This window comes from Lupinus angustifolius, chromosome LG01, assembly GCF_001865875.1.
Source record: "Lupinus angustifolius cultivar Tanjil chromosome LG01, LupAngTanjil_v1.0, whole genome shotgun sequence".
Classification (NCBI taxonomy): Eukaryota; Viridiplantae; Streptophyta; class Magnoliopsida; order Fabales; family Fabaceae; genus Lupinus; species Lupinus angustifolius.
The window spans coordinates 11,557,007-11,572,762 of NC_032009.1; the positions used below are offsets into that span (position 1 = coordinate 11,557,007).

Sequence of the window (15,756 nt, forward strand, 5' to 3'; positions counted from 1 at the left end):
TATACTCTGACACCTCATCTTCTTCTTCTGATGATTCACCTCCTTATGAGGACTTATATAATGCTTATGTTGAATTGCGGGATGAATTAAAGAAGTTAGCTAGGATTAGTTCTGATAGAAAGCGGGTATCCTTCTAAATGCGTAGGAAATAGTTTTGTTAGAAAAAGAATTAGACGAGCTAAAACTTGAAAATGAAATTGTAGATCTAATATTTTCTTGTAATACATGCAATTGCTCTAATGATAATTTATGTCAATCAACTGTCTGTGATTCTTGCGATATTTTGAAAAATGAAAACTTGAAGCTTAATGAAAAACTTGCAAAACTCACAGAGAGTCAAAACCTATTAGATACTATGCTTAATCAAACTAGAAATGTTGGTGACCATACTGGACTAGGATATGTTCCCCTTATGTGTAGGAGAAGACCATATAGGAGACCTATAACTCGGTCTAATAAGAAATACGGTATACCTAGTGGTGTATATGTCTAGATGAAAAAGGTAGATGACTCCGTAACAGAAAAGGACCCAATATAAATTGGGTACGTTAAAAAGGCAAGAGATCTATTTGGAAGGCATGTCTATGAGCACATAGACAACATTGGTATCTTGATAGTGGATGCTCGAGACATATGACAGGAGATAAATCAAAATTCCTAGATCTATCCTTGAAAGAAAAAGGGTTTATCACGTATGGAGACAACAACAAAGGAAAGATACTCGCCACCAGAACAATTGGCAACTCAACCCAAGCAATTATCGATAATGTACTATGTTGAAGGCCTGGAGCACAACCTATTGAGTATTAGCCAACTATGCGACAAATGTAATCGTGTATCTTTTGACTCTGATTGTTGCATAATCCATCACAATTTATCTAATAAGGTAAATTTTGTCAGACATCATATTAATAACATCTATTTAACCTAGAATATGTCACGACATTATTTTCCAAATGTTTTGTTTCTAAAGAAAATGATATTTGGCTTTGGCATAAGCGCGTCGCTCATATTAATGTAAAACATCTAGATAAGCTATCTAAAAATAATTTGGTTGAGAGTCTACCAAAACTTGATTTCGATACTCATGAAACTTGGGATACTTGTCAAAAATGTAAACAAGTTAAAAACTCTTTTAGTAAAAAGAAAGTAATATTCACAACAAGACCTCTGGAGCTTCTCCATATGGACTTGTTTGGATGTGTCAATGCCAACATGCTCTATCACGTGAGAGATAAAGGTCCCATACGCTAGAAATCGTGATGAAGATGAAGCGATGCCAAACATCACTTTAAAAATCTCAACAAGCTAGTTAACCATGATTTCTTACTTAACAACATACATAAGCTTCAGATCTTTACCAATTGGTTGAGCATGGTTTTCTTTTCATTGAACCAATATGTAGGCAATGAGATTGTGTGGAAGCCTATTATCAATTGTCATGGAACCGCCTATAAGTATTAGATAGCTACTAAGAGGGGGTGACTTAGTTGTTAGGTTTAATGACCAATTTTTTTGCTTATAGAATCAAAATATGTTGCAGCAGAAATAGCTCAAAAAAATCAAGAAGTAAAACATGTAAACAAGTGAAAAAAGTACAAAAATAGAGAAAGTACACAAATATTTAGATTGGTTCACATTCTCGTCCACTGAAGCCTACGTCCATTACTCTTGTAGCACAAGACATTTCTTTACTAGTTATTATGATTCGCAATTACAATTTCTCTCCCCGAGTCTCCTTGTACATCACACACTCATACCTCTCACCCATGGAAAACAACCTTTCAAAGTACTATCTTACCCTTTTTACCTCACACTTGTGATGAAAAGTATTACAACGAAATTGAAGAAATTTTCTAAGAGAAGGATTGCTTTACAAGATATAAAAACTCTATAACTTGAAATCCTCTTCCTCTCAGTACACTTAATATACCATGCTCTTACAAGTGTTTAAGTCTGGATAAACTTCAAAGCATGCCCTTAAAGAAACTTCCGAAAAATCTCAACGTTTGGAACAAAAGTTGAATGAAAAGTGAAGAGAATTCTAAATGAAAGTTATGTGCAAATTCATGTATTAAAATGGGTGTTCCAAGGCCTTTAAATAGGCTTCCAATCATCCAATATACCCTTACACGAAGTTGGGACACGACTAAAATGAAACTCGTTCAATTTGGATGAAAGTTTTTCAGTTTGGAATTGAAAATCTGCTTTAACAGCTCTATGTAATCGGCTACAGCTTCGTATAATCGATAACCCAAAACTCGTTGTTTAAAAAAATAATCAGTTACTACTTTATAGTTATTAGTTACATTGTGTTATTTTTGTTGGGTAAATATTTACTTAGTTAGGTAACCTATTACTCAGTCCCTATAACCTGTTATTCACGGTTACACAGTCTGTTAAAAGGTAGATTAACCAACCCCCTTTCGGTTTTGTAAGTTTATTTGAGTGATGAGTGATGAACAATATATTGAGTGGTAACTTTATTTACTTACTCCCTTTCAGGTTCCATTCAACCATACCATAAAGGTTGGTCTCTTTTTATTAATTTAACCATACCATCTCTTATGAAAGGTTGGTATCAAAGAATAATAAAAAGAATAAAATAATAAAGTTAATAGTTAATTGTACCACTTCTTGCGAAGGGTTGGTCTCATAATAAATTGTACCACTTCTTCCGAAGGGTTGGTATAAAGAATAAAAGAATAAATCAAAAAAAAAATTCTTAGATGCAGAAAAGTAAATGATTGAATGTAAATAAACAAATTAAAGAGTTAGTAGTTAGTTGCGGAATGTAAATGACAGAAAGAAATGTTAGTAGCGGAAATTAAATGACAGAAAGTAAATGTTAGTGGTTAGATTTATTAATTCATAACTCTTGTATGATCAAGTAACAATTCATTGATTGAATTGCACTATTTGTATGTTGCTTATATTCAGAGTTACAAATCATGAATTGATGTGCACATTTATGAATAGATTATGTTTTCAACTAATAGAATTTTATTGATAACACTTACTCTATTTTACACTTGCATCTCTTTCAAGATTCAATTGTAGTATAATATAGTGTTATATCGAACCAAAGGGAATTGCATAATAGAAGATAATCGTATAGGCATATTATAGCAAAAATAATGATTAACAACTTTTTAATGGTTTTTGGTTATGTTGTTGCATAAAATGACAAAGAAATGTAAATGAATATTCACAAATTCTTGAGCAGAATTTTTGGTTTGAAAGACGAAATTATTTCTCCAATTAAATGATTTTGAAAACTTTATGCAAGTTATGTGTTCTTCTTTGGTTGATTCCATATACCAAGTCTTTAACTTTCCACCTAGTGTCCGAGTATGGAAAACATGATTTTCAAACCTTGTATAATACACTAAATAATAATTCACTATCACTCATCGAAGTAGATTCTCACACCTACTTCAGGATTTGTTAACTTTATTTATACTTGAATTGAAGTTTCTTAAAATAGATGCTTTGATATGGCAAGTAAACTAAGGTGTAGGTTAAACTTTTTAGTTCACTTCTCATTACCTTAAGAGGAAGCATATTTTGGATCTTTAAATCAAGTTTTAGGTGATCAAGCTAAAACCACATTAACAACTTCTTAATGAATAATAAATAAGCAAAGGTAATAACTTGAAAAAATTGAAATTAAAAGATGATACCAATGAAGTAAAGAAATAACATTACACCATAATCCAAATCAATGTGTTGGAACATGAGCCATCTATCCAAGGATGAGATGCTTTTGGAACTAAATGAGTTTGGAATCGTGGCCCCAAGTGTTACAAAATTGAGAAAATTTTATAGAGAGATTTGTGGAGAGAAGAAAGTGATGAAGTGAATGTGAAGGAATGTATGAAATGTGTGGGAAGGTATTCCTATTTATAGGTATTTCTAGCCACCGCCTAGCCCTCTTGGTCCCATGCCAGGCGCCTAACCAAACCCTTCAGCAGGGGTTTGGTCCATTGACCAAGTACCTTAGTAAGCTACTTCTAGTTGACTCACCAAGGCTAAGGTGAGCAACATGGTCCAACTATTGTGAGTTACATCTGAAAAGCTTGTAGAGGGCATATGAAGTGAGGTCATACATGAGGTAAGCCTTGCTTGGTGGCTAAGTCAACTTGGCTCACTTGTTGGGTGCACACCGCTAAGCTCCTATGTGGCACAACTGAGTTGCATGTTGAGTAGGTTGGCCTGGCCAGATAGGTGCTTGGTGCTAGTTTGTCCCATCTGGCTAGGTGTTTGGTTCCATGTTGGGAGGTCCTGGTGCCATTGTAAGTTGCTCATTAAGAACTTGGCTTATGCCATGCTTGATTTTGATTGTGACAAGTCATGTTGGGTGTGCCTTTGGTCCAAACCAAGCTGCTTGGTGAGAAGCTTCATGTTGATCCATGCTTAAGCTAACCATTTAGCTTGCTATGTGTGCATATTTTTTGGCTTATGTGGACACCACTTGGCTTGACTATTCTTTTTATCTCTTATTTTCTTGATTTCTCTTATAAACATTACATAAAGAAATGGAAAAGAGATGTACAAAATATATAATTTAATTATGACAATTTATCTAAAAAGTCTTGAATTAAGTTGGTTTTCTAAAGTTCGCATGGGATAAGTGCCATGAAAAGTGTATGAGAGTTAGGTATTTCCTTCTCTATATGATGGAAATGATGGGTTTTTGTTTGAAATGGAGAAATTGGATAAAGAGCTTCCTTCAGTCAAACTTTGTCTCTATCCTTATTAATGGGAGTCCAACTATGGAGTTCAATATGGCCCGTGATTTAAGGCAAGGCGATCTAGTTGCACCTTTTCTTTTCCTTATTGTTGCAGAGGGTCTTGCTCGTATCATGAGATTTGTAGTGTCGGAGAAGATCTTCAAATGATATTCGGTTGGTAGAGATGAGGTTATCATTTCTCATCTTCAATATGTTGATGATACACTTTTAATTGGGGAGAACTATGTTCATAATGTATTGGTTCTCAAGAGCATTCTGAAATGTTTTGATTTAACATATGAGTTAAAAATAAATTTTCATAAGAGTAGCTTTATTGGTATAAAGTCCAATCCTGAATTTGTTCAGATGGCAGTTAACAAGTTGTTTTGTGGTGTTGGATCTATTCCTTTCAAGTTCTTAGGTATCCATGTTGGTTCTAATCCAAGAAGACTCTCCACTTGGTCTCCTATTATTGAATCGTTCAAAAAGAAACTCTCTCTTTGGCAACAAAAGCTTATTTCCTTTTGTGGTCGAGTAACACTCCTAAACTTGGTTCTTTGCTCCTTACCTATCTATTATTTTTCGTTTTTTAAAGCTCTTGTTTCTGTTATCCATGAGCTTGATAAAATTCGGAGGAGGTTCCTTTGGGGTAGGGGTGAGGTTAGTAAATGTATTCATTGGATGAGTTAGAAAATAGTGTGTAGGTCAAAAGAGGAAGGGGCTCTTGGTATAAAAACTTTATGTCTGTTTAATTTGTCCTTATTTGGTAAATGGACGTGGAGACTTCTTTTTGAACGAGAATCTCTTTGGATGAAAGTTTTGAGATCTAGATATGGAGTAGGAGTGGTGGCTATGGGAGAGGTTAGTGATGTCGAGTGTTTTAAAAGAGGGTCATCGTGGTGGAGAGACCTAGGTAGTCTTAGCAATAGAGAGAATGGGATACACATTAGGTGGTTTAAGGAGGGTGTCCGTAGGAGAGTTGATTATGGTCAGTCCATTATGTTTTGGAGAGATATTTGGGTGGGGGGGATTGCCTTCAAATTTGTTTTGAAATATTGTTTCAGGTGGTCATGGACAAAGATGCAACTATTAGCTCTTTGGGAGAATGGAGGAATAGTGTCTCGTGTTGGTCTTTGAATTGGCAAAGGAACTTGTTCTTATGGGAACAAGGAGAAGTAGAAGACCTTCTTAAATTCTTGGAGGATGTGAGACTTGTCTAAGACCTTGATGATGAGTGGTTATGGCTTCATCATAAGGGTGGTTTATATTCAGTTCAAAATACTTACAAGGTGCTCCAAAATGAGGTTACAAATATTGATGATGATTTTTATTAAAGGTTGTGGGATTGCACTGTTCCTTCAAAGTTGAGAGGCTTAGTATGGAGAATATCCTTAGATGGAGTGCCTACTCATTTGAATATAGCTAGACGTGGAGCTCTAGGTGATCAAGTACCAACAGGGTGTGTTTTTTGTGGTATGATGGAAGAATCCATTGATCATTTGTTTTTCACTTGTGCTTCATCTTATGGCGTTTGGCTAAAACTCTACTCTTGGTTCCGGCTCTATTCAGTTATCCCCAATGGTGTCAAGAGCAACTTTATTGCTCATTGGAATCTGTCTCGGTTGGGAAAAAAGGTTCATCAACAATGGAAGTCTATTTGGTTTGTTACTATTTGCACCCTTTGGTTGGTTAGAAATAAGGTCATTTTTTGGCATTCTATCTTTAATCTAGATAAGGTAATGTACTCTATTCATCTTCATTATTGAAACCTTCTTATTGCTCATTTTTCTAGTTTTACTTTCTCTTTTATGGAATGCGTTTGGACTAGTTGTTTGAGTTGTATTGTGTAATATCTTTGTTGATAGGGATACCACTTGTTCTCCTAACACCCACTATTTTCTTATTTATTAAATGAATTGCCGATAAAAAAATAGGCAACCAGAAAGTTTATAAAGAGAAACGCAAATGGAATCATGTTTTCCTTATTCTATTCTTTTATCACATGTCAATATTTTAATGTTAAGGTCCTAAATTAAGGAATTATAAACCATTAAAGACTCAGAACCTTGTTTTAAAATTCTAACAAATGTGCCAACAAGAAACGTTAACTTGGTCCTATAATTGCGTCCACTAATTTGCATAGGAGATGCAATTTGAGATATTTTAGAGCATGTCATGGTGATCAATATCGTTGACGTGTAACTGTGTCAATCTCATTCCGCATTCCCTACGCAGAGATTTTCAAACAAATTAAAAGGGGTTATTGAAGTAACCAAGTGATGCAACAAAGATCCCTTCATTTATAAATCACTTCACACGGTGCATGCCTTATAGTATTAACTATCAAATCAGGAGTAATAAGGTGGTGTTGTTCCACAGTTAAAGGGAAGGGTGTTTAAGGAGTGGAATAAATGAGATTGTGGGTTAGAATCTCATCTACAGTATGTTTGAAAAAAAAACAGGAGTTAAAGTAGTTTGATAGTGAAAGAGGAGAGGTGGAATAAAGGAGCTTGAAGGTTTGAGTCTCACCTATAATTTTATTATTATTGTCGTTTTTGATATGTTACCATTCACGCGAGACAAATAGGATAACTGATATTTGTTAGAATTGAAGATACTGAACTATACAAATACAGAGGATGTTTGACGCATTTACCATATGCCACTCGTTGGTTAGGGACCCTCGTGACGGGTATGAACATGTGCACGTGATGCCATCGAAATCTAAATAAAAGTAAAACGTTGGTTGACTACTTGAGTATGGCCTAAGATACACATTGCTTGTTTAAATTGTGTTGCATCTAACGTGGGTCTCATCTCATTTTATACTGTCAATGATGTCGACTATTCTTTTTCAAAATTCAGATACCATTTTACTTTTATAAAAAAAAAAAGTCTATTTCATAAATAACATGAGAAGAGGCTAAAGAGGAAGGAGAGTTAAAACAGATTTACAAGATAATCATTAGTATTGACAACTCAATGAGGATAGGATATTGTTGATCTATCTTTTTTCCCGATAATTCATAGTCAGAACTTTCTTTTTGCCAGCTCTACCATCTTTAGTGATAGTATTATTTTATTTTGAGTAAAATAAAATTATATATATCTTATAAATTAATTATTAATATAAAAAACATTATCATGTGAGATGTTATTTTCGTGTTTGTAATTAATTTATATGCTAGTTTTACATGTAGGAGTTATCATTTTTATTTATTTTTTCTTTATATATAAAATCTACTATTAGTCTATTACTAGCTTCAAACATGTGTCTCTTTGTCTTTTACAATTCCAAGGCTCTTTGTCTCTTACTTTGGGTTAATTTCTATCAATTTTATGAAGCAGTGGAATTTCTATTACAATTCCAAGGCTCTTTTCTCATTTCATGTGGCTCTTTGTCTCTTACTTATGGATAAAGAGTCTTGGCATCGTTATGGGTAACGAGTCTTGGCATCGTTATGGGTAACGAGTCTTGGCACATTATGGGTAATAGAAATTAACCCAAAATAAGAATAAAGCTTTTGCCAAACATCATAGGATAAAGAACATGAGAAAAATAAGTGACTAGTAGATTCCTCTAACTCTCCACAAAGAGAACAAAAGAAGGTGTCTTGAGCATTTAAACCACTTCTTAGAGCAAAGTTCACTTTAGATGGAACCTCATCTAAAACAGTTTTCCAAACTAAGAATTACAATCCCAAAGGTTTTTGAAGAAATCAAGAGAGCCACCTCCTTCCACCATTTGAAGTGTTTTGTAGGCATTCCTAATAGTGTAATGCCCACTTTTGTCATGAATCCAAATCCAAGAATCAACAGTATGTTGTTTAGGTAAAGAGTCATTGATGTGTCTTAGGAGCTCATCAAGATCCTCTTCCTCCCAAGTAAACAAGTTCCTTCACCATATGAAACTCCAAGTCAACACACCATTCCTCCAAGCACCCAAGGAATCAATAGTTGCATCTTTATCCAACGCCACCTGAAACAATCTAGCAAAATAATTTTTGAGGGTAACCCTGTCCACCCATAAATCATACCAAAATTTAATTGAAGAACCACACCACAAGAAAAGTTCTTGTTAGCCACGGCTAATCGTGGCTAATGCACTACATAACAGTAGCCAACTCCTTTAACCACGGTTAAACGTAGCAATTAAGGGTGCTGCAAAAATTTTGCGGCGGTCATTTTATACTTTAGCTACGGTGCTTATGAATGTGGTAACATTTACTTAACCACAGTTACTTTTGTCTTGCCATGACTTTACCTATAGCTAATTTGTTGATAAAATTCATTTAGCCACAGTGTAACCGTGGCAAATTATTAAAATACAATATGTGGCAAATAGTTAAAGGTTTATGTGAATGAGTACCACACATGTGGTAAATTAAATGTTTTTTTAACTAGCCAAAATTTTCATACACCTTGCTCTCTCGATAATTTTCATACACCTTCATCTCCCATTACACTGATTGTTTATCCATCTTTATATTCAACAATATAATAGTAAATTTATAAGTGAGATGAAATATTTCCTAACTTATAATAATATTAACAAAAGTGTCATACTATTAATAAAATCAAATCTTATAGATATACCAAATGTTAAACATTAACAATTCCTAATGATAAATCAAAATAAAAATATTAAGCTATAAGTTCTTAATTATCTAAGAAATTATTCTCATAGCAGCAAATTCTTGGTTGAGGGACCCATGAACAGGTTCTAGTATTGTTAATAGGTTGCGACTTCAAAAGAAATTTCAACATTTGTTCTTGGTACAGATTTTGTATAGTGCTCGAGAACTTTGAAGTTCCATTCACATGAAAAGGCATAAAAGGCTTTCTTACCAAAGTGAACCATTCATTTACTGCACCTATCTGCATAGTTAGTCATCAAATAGAAGATACATCCATACAATAGGAATGAGAGAAGTACGAAACTAACCCAACAATCCAAATTGCAATGGTCGTTTAAGAATTGAAGTCAAAGAAAGAAACATGAAGAAATTTCTAGGAATTTCGATGTCCCATTAACTAACTAAAGTGCACTTGAGGGGGAAGGAATTTCTTACACAGTTGTCAAGCTTTCCAAACTTGTAATCCATGAAGGGATACTATTAGAAAAAATGAAACTATTGTTGCTCATATCCCTGAACATAATCATTATGATAATTAATTTTAGGATAAAATGTAATTAATAAAATATCATAGTAGAGCGTACCAAGAAAAAGAAAATGATATGCCAGAAGACTCTACAATGGATGAATTCAAAGGAAAAAGTAACGACCTCCAACCATCACAAAATATCTTGCTCGTGCTTTATAAGGATCTCAATTGTCTTCCTTATGAATAAGACATGTTTGACTCTGAGTTCCAGGACAATGAGATGAACCATGAAATATTACCAGGTTTAGATTCACTTCTCTCAGTAATAGACATAAAATATTTACAACTAATTAATTTCTTCACAAGACTAAGGGCACATGGAATAGTACCAACTAGATGGTTATTGTCGAAAAGCCTGACAAAAAGAACATTAAGGAGTATAAAGTCACATATGAGTAAAATTGGATGCATAAGAAACATCATAATCTTTCGACTATGTGACATGAGGAACCTTAACTTAATTTCCATGCCCTTATTTAGTTTTTGAAATTCTCGAAAATAATTACTATAAGAAGCTTACACATGTTCTAGAATCATATTGGAGTTGAAAAGATTTGGTGGTATTTGACTAGAGAGTTTATTCTTCCCAAGGTGACTGCATAAAATGGAGACAGTCATAGATCATTCAATAAATTGAAATATATCTAGTCCCGTAGGAGATATAGAAAATATTACTAATTATGCCTACACCGTCTGCATGCGATGAATTTGCAGTCATAAAGAGACAATACAAGATAATAATACGTAGGGTGTTGATTTTTGGTTACTTGCAGCATGAGACATAGGTTGTTCTTTGTCATCCCAAAATGACATGGAAATCGGAATTTTTTCAATGGAACAGAGAAGGTTATGTCCAGGTAATAAAAACAGAAACCATAGACTCATCACCAAATTGATTTGACAAAGTATAACTCAAGAAAACACTTATACAATTCACTAAGGGTTAGTTTAGGAGTTGAATTTTGGAGGGGAAGGAAGGGAAATGGGAGGCTTGAGAGTCATAAAATACACTTGTAAGATGACTCTCAAGCCTTCTCTTTCTCTTCCTTCTCCTCCAAAATCCAACTCTCAAACTAACCCTAAAGATCATTTAGCCTTTATTTGGGAGTTATGAGGGAAAGAGAATGAGAGGAATGAGAGGGCAAGGATGAGGAAGAAGAAAGGAAAGCAAATTCAAGTAAACTACTCATTTGTTTGGGAGTGTGAAATTTAGATGGGAGACAGATGTAGGGTTAATGTAATACAAAAATATTATTTTACTCTCCATTTAAAAATCAATAGAATGTTATGTATTATATAATATACAACAAAAGGGCATAAATGTAATTAGAAAAATATTAGTAAGGGTAATTAAGTAATTAATTTTGTTTTCCTACCAAAAAATTCCAAATTGATGGAATTATAAAAATAGACATAGAGAATTTTAGAGGGCTTGAAGAACCCTCCAAATCCTTCTCATATCTTTCATCCAACTCCCAAACAAGAGGAATGCTTTCTAAAGTCATCCATTCCCTTCCCCCACAATCTCACTCCCAAACAAAGCCTTAAAGATCCAAAATTCAAAACTGATATCGTGGGTCTATGATCACCCAAAGGAAACCTAACCTAGAAATTAGAGGATATTCAACACTCAATTCGAATTTTGAAGGTAACGGTTCAAGAACCCTCAATTTGGTAGTAACAACCTCAATCCACGACAAGATCATACACTCAAGCTTGTATGGTTATTTTAAAACAACATTTTGAGTGACTAAACATAGAGATAAACATGCTATAAAAGAAGCATGATTCATGAAGTAACAAGAGGTTGAGTTAATATAAACTCTTATCGAGATCTATACTCTAATTGGAATGAAGTATCAAGGCTATCACAGCTCTCTTGATAGACTCGCCTATGTGAATGTGTAAGCAGAAGCCACTTTCTATTAATTTTTTAGCATAGATTTATAGAGTATTTGCTATACTGGGTTAGAAGCAGTGACAAATCTAGGACCCAAAAGTAGGGTGTGCAACATATGATAAAAATTAAAATAATGAATATTATCAATTATAAAAATATTAATGTCAAAATTTAAAAATTTAAAAATATTTAATCAAATAAATTACATATTTCATAATTAATCTCTATATGATTTCTTATTTTGAAATTGTTGAATGATCAATTCGTTTTTAATATTTTTGAACACTCCTCACTAAATATAGATCGTTAGACACTCATTCATCCTTGCATATCTCATTTGATTACACAACTTATTTTTCACAATTTCCATGGTTGAAAAAACTATTTCTACAATTATATTGCTAACTTTAAAAGAATATACAGTAATAGGTAAACAATGTGCCTTACACTTTCAACCAACTTATAATAAAGATTATTGGTTCCTTTTCAAAAAAAAAAAATTCAACATTGTTATGCATACCAATGATGTAAGTCTCAAGTTGTTATCAAACATCACCAAATCAGTTGAACAAAAGTCACATGGATAAAATTTTGCAAATTCAATCAGTTTTGTCATGTCAAAACTATAGAAGAAATTTACTAGACTCAAACAAGACAAACAAAAAACAATTGGTTATTTGTCTCAGAAACAATCATGAAATTGCTTAAGTTGCATATCCATAATATTATAAAATGATTCCCAAAAATGATTAAATGTTTTTACAAAGTATGTCATGTTGTTTACAAAAAAATAAATTTTGGACTTGTAGATTTATAAGTAGTATACATATTAATATTTTAAATTCCAGAGTGTGCATCGTCCGTGGATACAAATTTAGCATTTGCACACACTGATATAGATTTAGCATCATCCACGGATATATGTGCATGACCTTTTAATGCACAAGCATTATAGAATACACCTCGAAAAGATTGTATGTGGTTTTATATTAGAGATAGAGTTCAAGACTACGTATTAATCTAGTAAAATTTGAATCTTACTCGCTATACAAAGGTTCAAGTCATAAGACACATTTGTTTATGCACAATCTTATAGAAACTACTTTTACATTTATATATATAGTTTTTAATTTCGAGTAGGAGATTGTTGGTTCTTTTGAAATGAATAAAGGAAATATGTCCAACATTGAGTAGATGAAATACTTAGAGAGTGTATACAAGTAACAGATGCGCTAATTGGGGTATGCCCAAGAGATACAAAGTGTTTTGTAACATGGGGGAGGATGCGCACCACATGATCACTGGAATGTGCTTCGCCGTCCGTTTGGCAGGCACAACACAACTCAAGCTTAGGCTTAGATGACATGGTATATTTGTTTTATTAAATAAATAAACAAGATGCTTCTAGAAACACGTTTGTCACACGCTTGGAACACGATTTACAAACAGATCAACACCCTAGGATGGCAACATATGAGTTTCCATTCGTTACGAATAAACTCGATTTGCCTCATCTTAATCTTGTCATTCCTTTTTCTTATGTACTCGTAGTTGGGCCACAGATTTTCTGGCCGTTTGAGATCTATGCCCCTATAAATAGATACTCCCCCACTTTCGAAAAAAAAAACAAATTAGTTGAGACACATTTCTTGAGCTTTTTCTTTGTCGTAGTCTTTTTCTCTCAAAACTTCTACCTACTTCTATGTTTCTTTTCATTGTATTATAGAGTGGTAGTAGCCATTTAGAGTAGTATTTTCCATATTTTCCAACAATACAATCAGAATCTGAAATAGTGAATTAAGTTGTTTTATTCTGAAAAAGTCGTAGTTGACAGTCTACTTACATAATTTTTTGTAGTACCACAAAATGTCTTAAAGAAAATGATGATCTAGTCCACAACCCAATCAATGTTTTTTCCAGTATCATAAATTGTTTTAATTTGGCAAGTTCCAACAGTTTTCAACAATATATCATAATTGTTTTGATTTGTTTTCAACAATACATTATATTGATTACTGAAGCAACTTCTTCAAATTCTCAGTTAGCGCATCAATCCACAATTTTGTTAGTTCATAAGGTATAGAATAACTTTATTAAGGGTAACGCAAAATACACTCAGTTAGGCCTTTAGTTAACGACAGTTTACACGAAACACAATGTAAACTAATGTGAGGCAACTGCAATTGTGGCAGATATATTGTGATTTTGGGATCAATGTAATAATATATCCACCAATCAGTCACACTGTCTCACAGTTTCCGTAAACTCAACTGCAACTGAATTTTAGAAAACTGCTACTATGTAACACACTCTCTTCCATATGTATAAATATCAGCCTGAGACTACACCAGGTCAATAATCAGTGTTTCAAATTGTACACCACATCAGGTGATGCAGTCTGATGCAGCCTAATGCAGTTGCATTACGGTATGATGTGGCCTAAATGTGATTGCGTTGTAATCCGTTGCGATCACATCATGGAATTCAGTATCACATTGTAATTGTGAGGTAATGTAGTTGTGGTGGTCACCGCAACCGCAATATTGCATAATTCACGCTACAGCGACAGCAATTCACATGGCAAGGACTACAATGAAAAATCATAATATCCACAATCACAACCGCAATTTAAAACATTATTTTAACAATCCATATGAGTGTAAGAAATGTGAAACATAATGAATAACAAGTATCATTCCACAATATATTCCGGTGGCAGTAAAATTGTACAATTTTATATAACAATCTATTACTGTGTAGCTATTACAATTTTATATATCAATCTTCTATATTACATTGACAATAACATATCAAATTGATTTGGAATCTAATGCTAATAGAATAGTTTTATGGAAGAACAACCAAACCGGTCTACTTAGGATGGGCGGTTCGGCGGCCGTACTGCAATAGTAACAGGCATGGGCCGACCGGTTCCGGTCCCACCACAATTGCTGCAACCCATGCGGCCGGAACCAGCGCAGGTTCTGCAGCCAATATCACCGTCGGACCAACGCGAGCAGAGGCACGTGACACGACCGGTTCCGTTGCACGTGGGGCAACGAGGGAAGGGTCCGGCCATGGGGTTCCGGTCCATGACTGACTTCACCAGAACCGCTCCGGCCAGAACGCTCAGACCCGTGGCCAGCTGGGTTATCACGATTGGACCCATTTGCTTGAAAATGCACAGAGAGAAAGAGAGAAGGGTAAGATTTTTCGGTTGTGAGGGTTATATCGTGGTGTATGATATTTTGATTATTTTTAAGTGTGAAGAAAATAATGATAAACGTGGTTGTGGAATTGTACACGTAGAGGATGTTGTGTTTTGGTGGCTGAGAGAAGGTGATGTGATTGGAGATAAGTGAAGATGTTTTTCTTTTCAATTACTCAAATTTTGTTGTGTCTTGGCTGTCAGGAGTAGGGACCAGAGATATTAGGTCGGTGTTGCTTCCCTTGATTGGTTTCCTTTGCTTCGTGGAGTGCTCAAATTCTCTATTTCTTTTGGATGTATCATTTTCCTTTCCCATTGTTCGAAGTTATATAGCAACCCTACAAATCTTGTTTTGTTGTTTGCGCTCGAAAATATGAGGTTGTAGCTTATTTAGATACTTTATAGCATATATTTTATAGTATTTTTTTTACTCGGTTAGTATGCTATTACAATGGTTCCTTATTTCATTATTTATAATGTTTAACAACCCGCTATAGATTTTAAAAATGAGTTTCTAATGTTTAAAATCTATTATTATTCAGAAAGCTACTTGAAGTAGTATTTAAAAAGTTAAAATAGCTTTCAATAATTATCCCTATTTCATTATTTATAGTGTTTGATGCTAATTCTCATACTTGAAGTATGGTTTACAAAGTAAATGCAGTTTAATAGTTATAATAGTTATCCCCAACTAGAACACCTAATAGTTATTTTTAGGGGTGAGCATGGGCGGGATTGGGAGAACAGTT

The 15,756-nt window shown here is 34.0% G+C and overlaps 1 protein-coding gene across 1 annotated transcript; it reads right to left on the reverse strand.

Moving 5' to 3' along the window:
* LOC109349581 lies at nt 14,467-15,134 on the reverse strand. Its single transcript, XM_019590442.1, has one exon. The coding sequence runs from the start codon at nt 14,966-14,968 to the stop codon at nt 14,675-14,677; it is 294 nt and encodes a 97-aa protein (XP_019445987.1). The 5' UTR covers nt 14,969-15,134; the 3' UTR covers nt 14,467-14,674.

Excerpts from the sequence above, each read along its gene's own strand:
- LOC109349581 (XM_019590442.1), bottom strand. The coding sequence starts at position 14,968 with ATGGGTCCAATCGTGATAACCCAGCTGGCCACGGGTCTGAGCGTTCTG.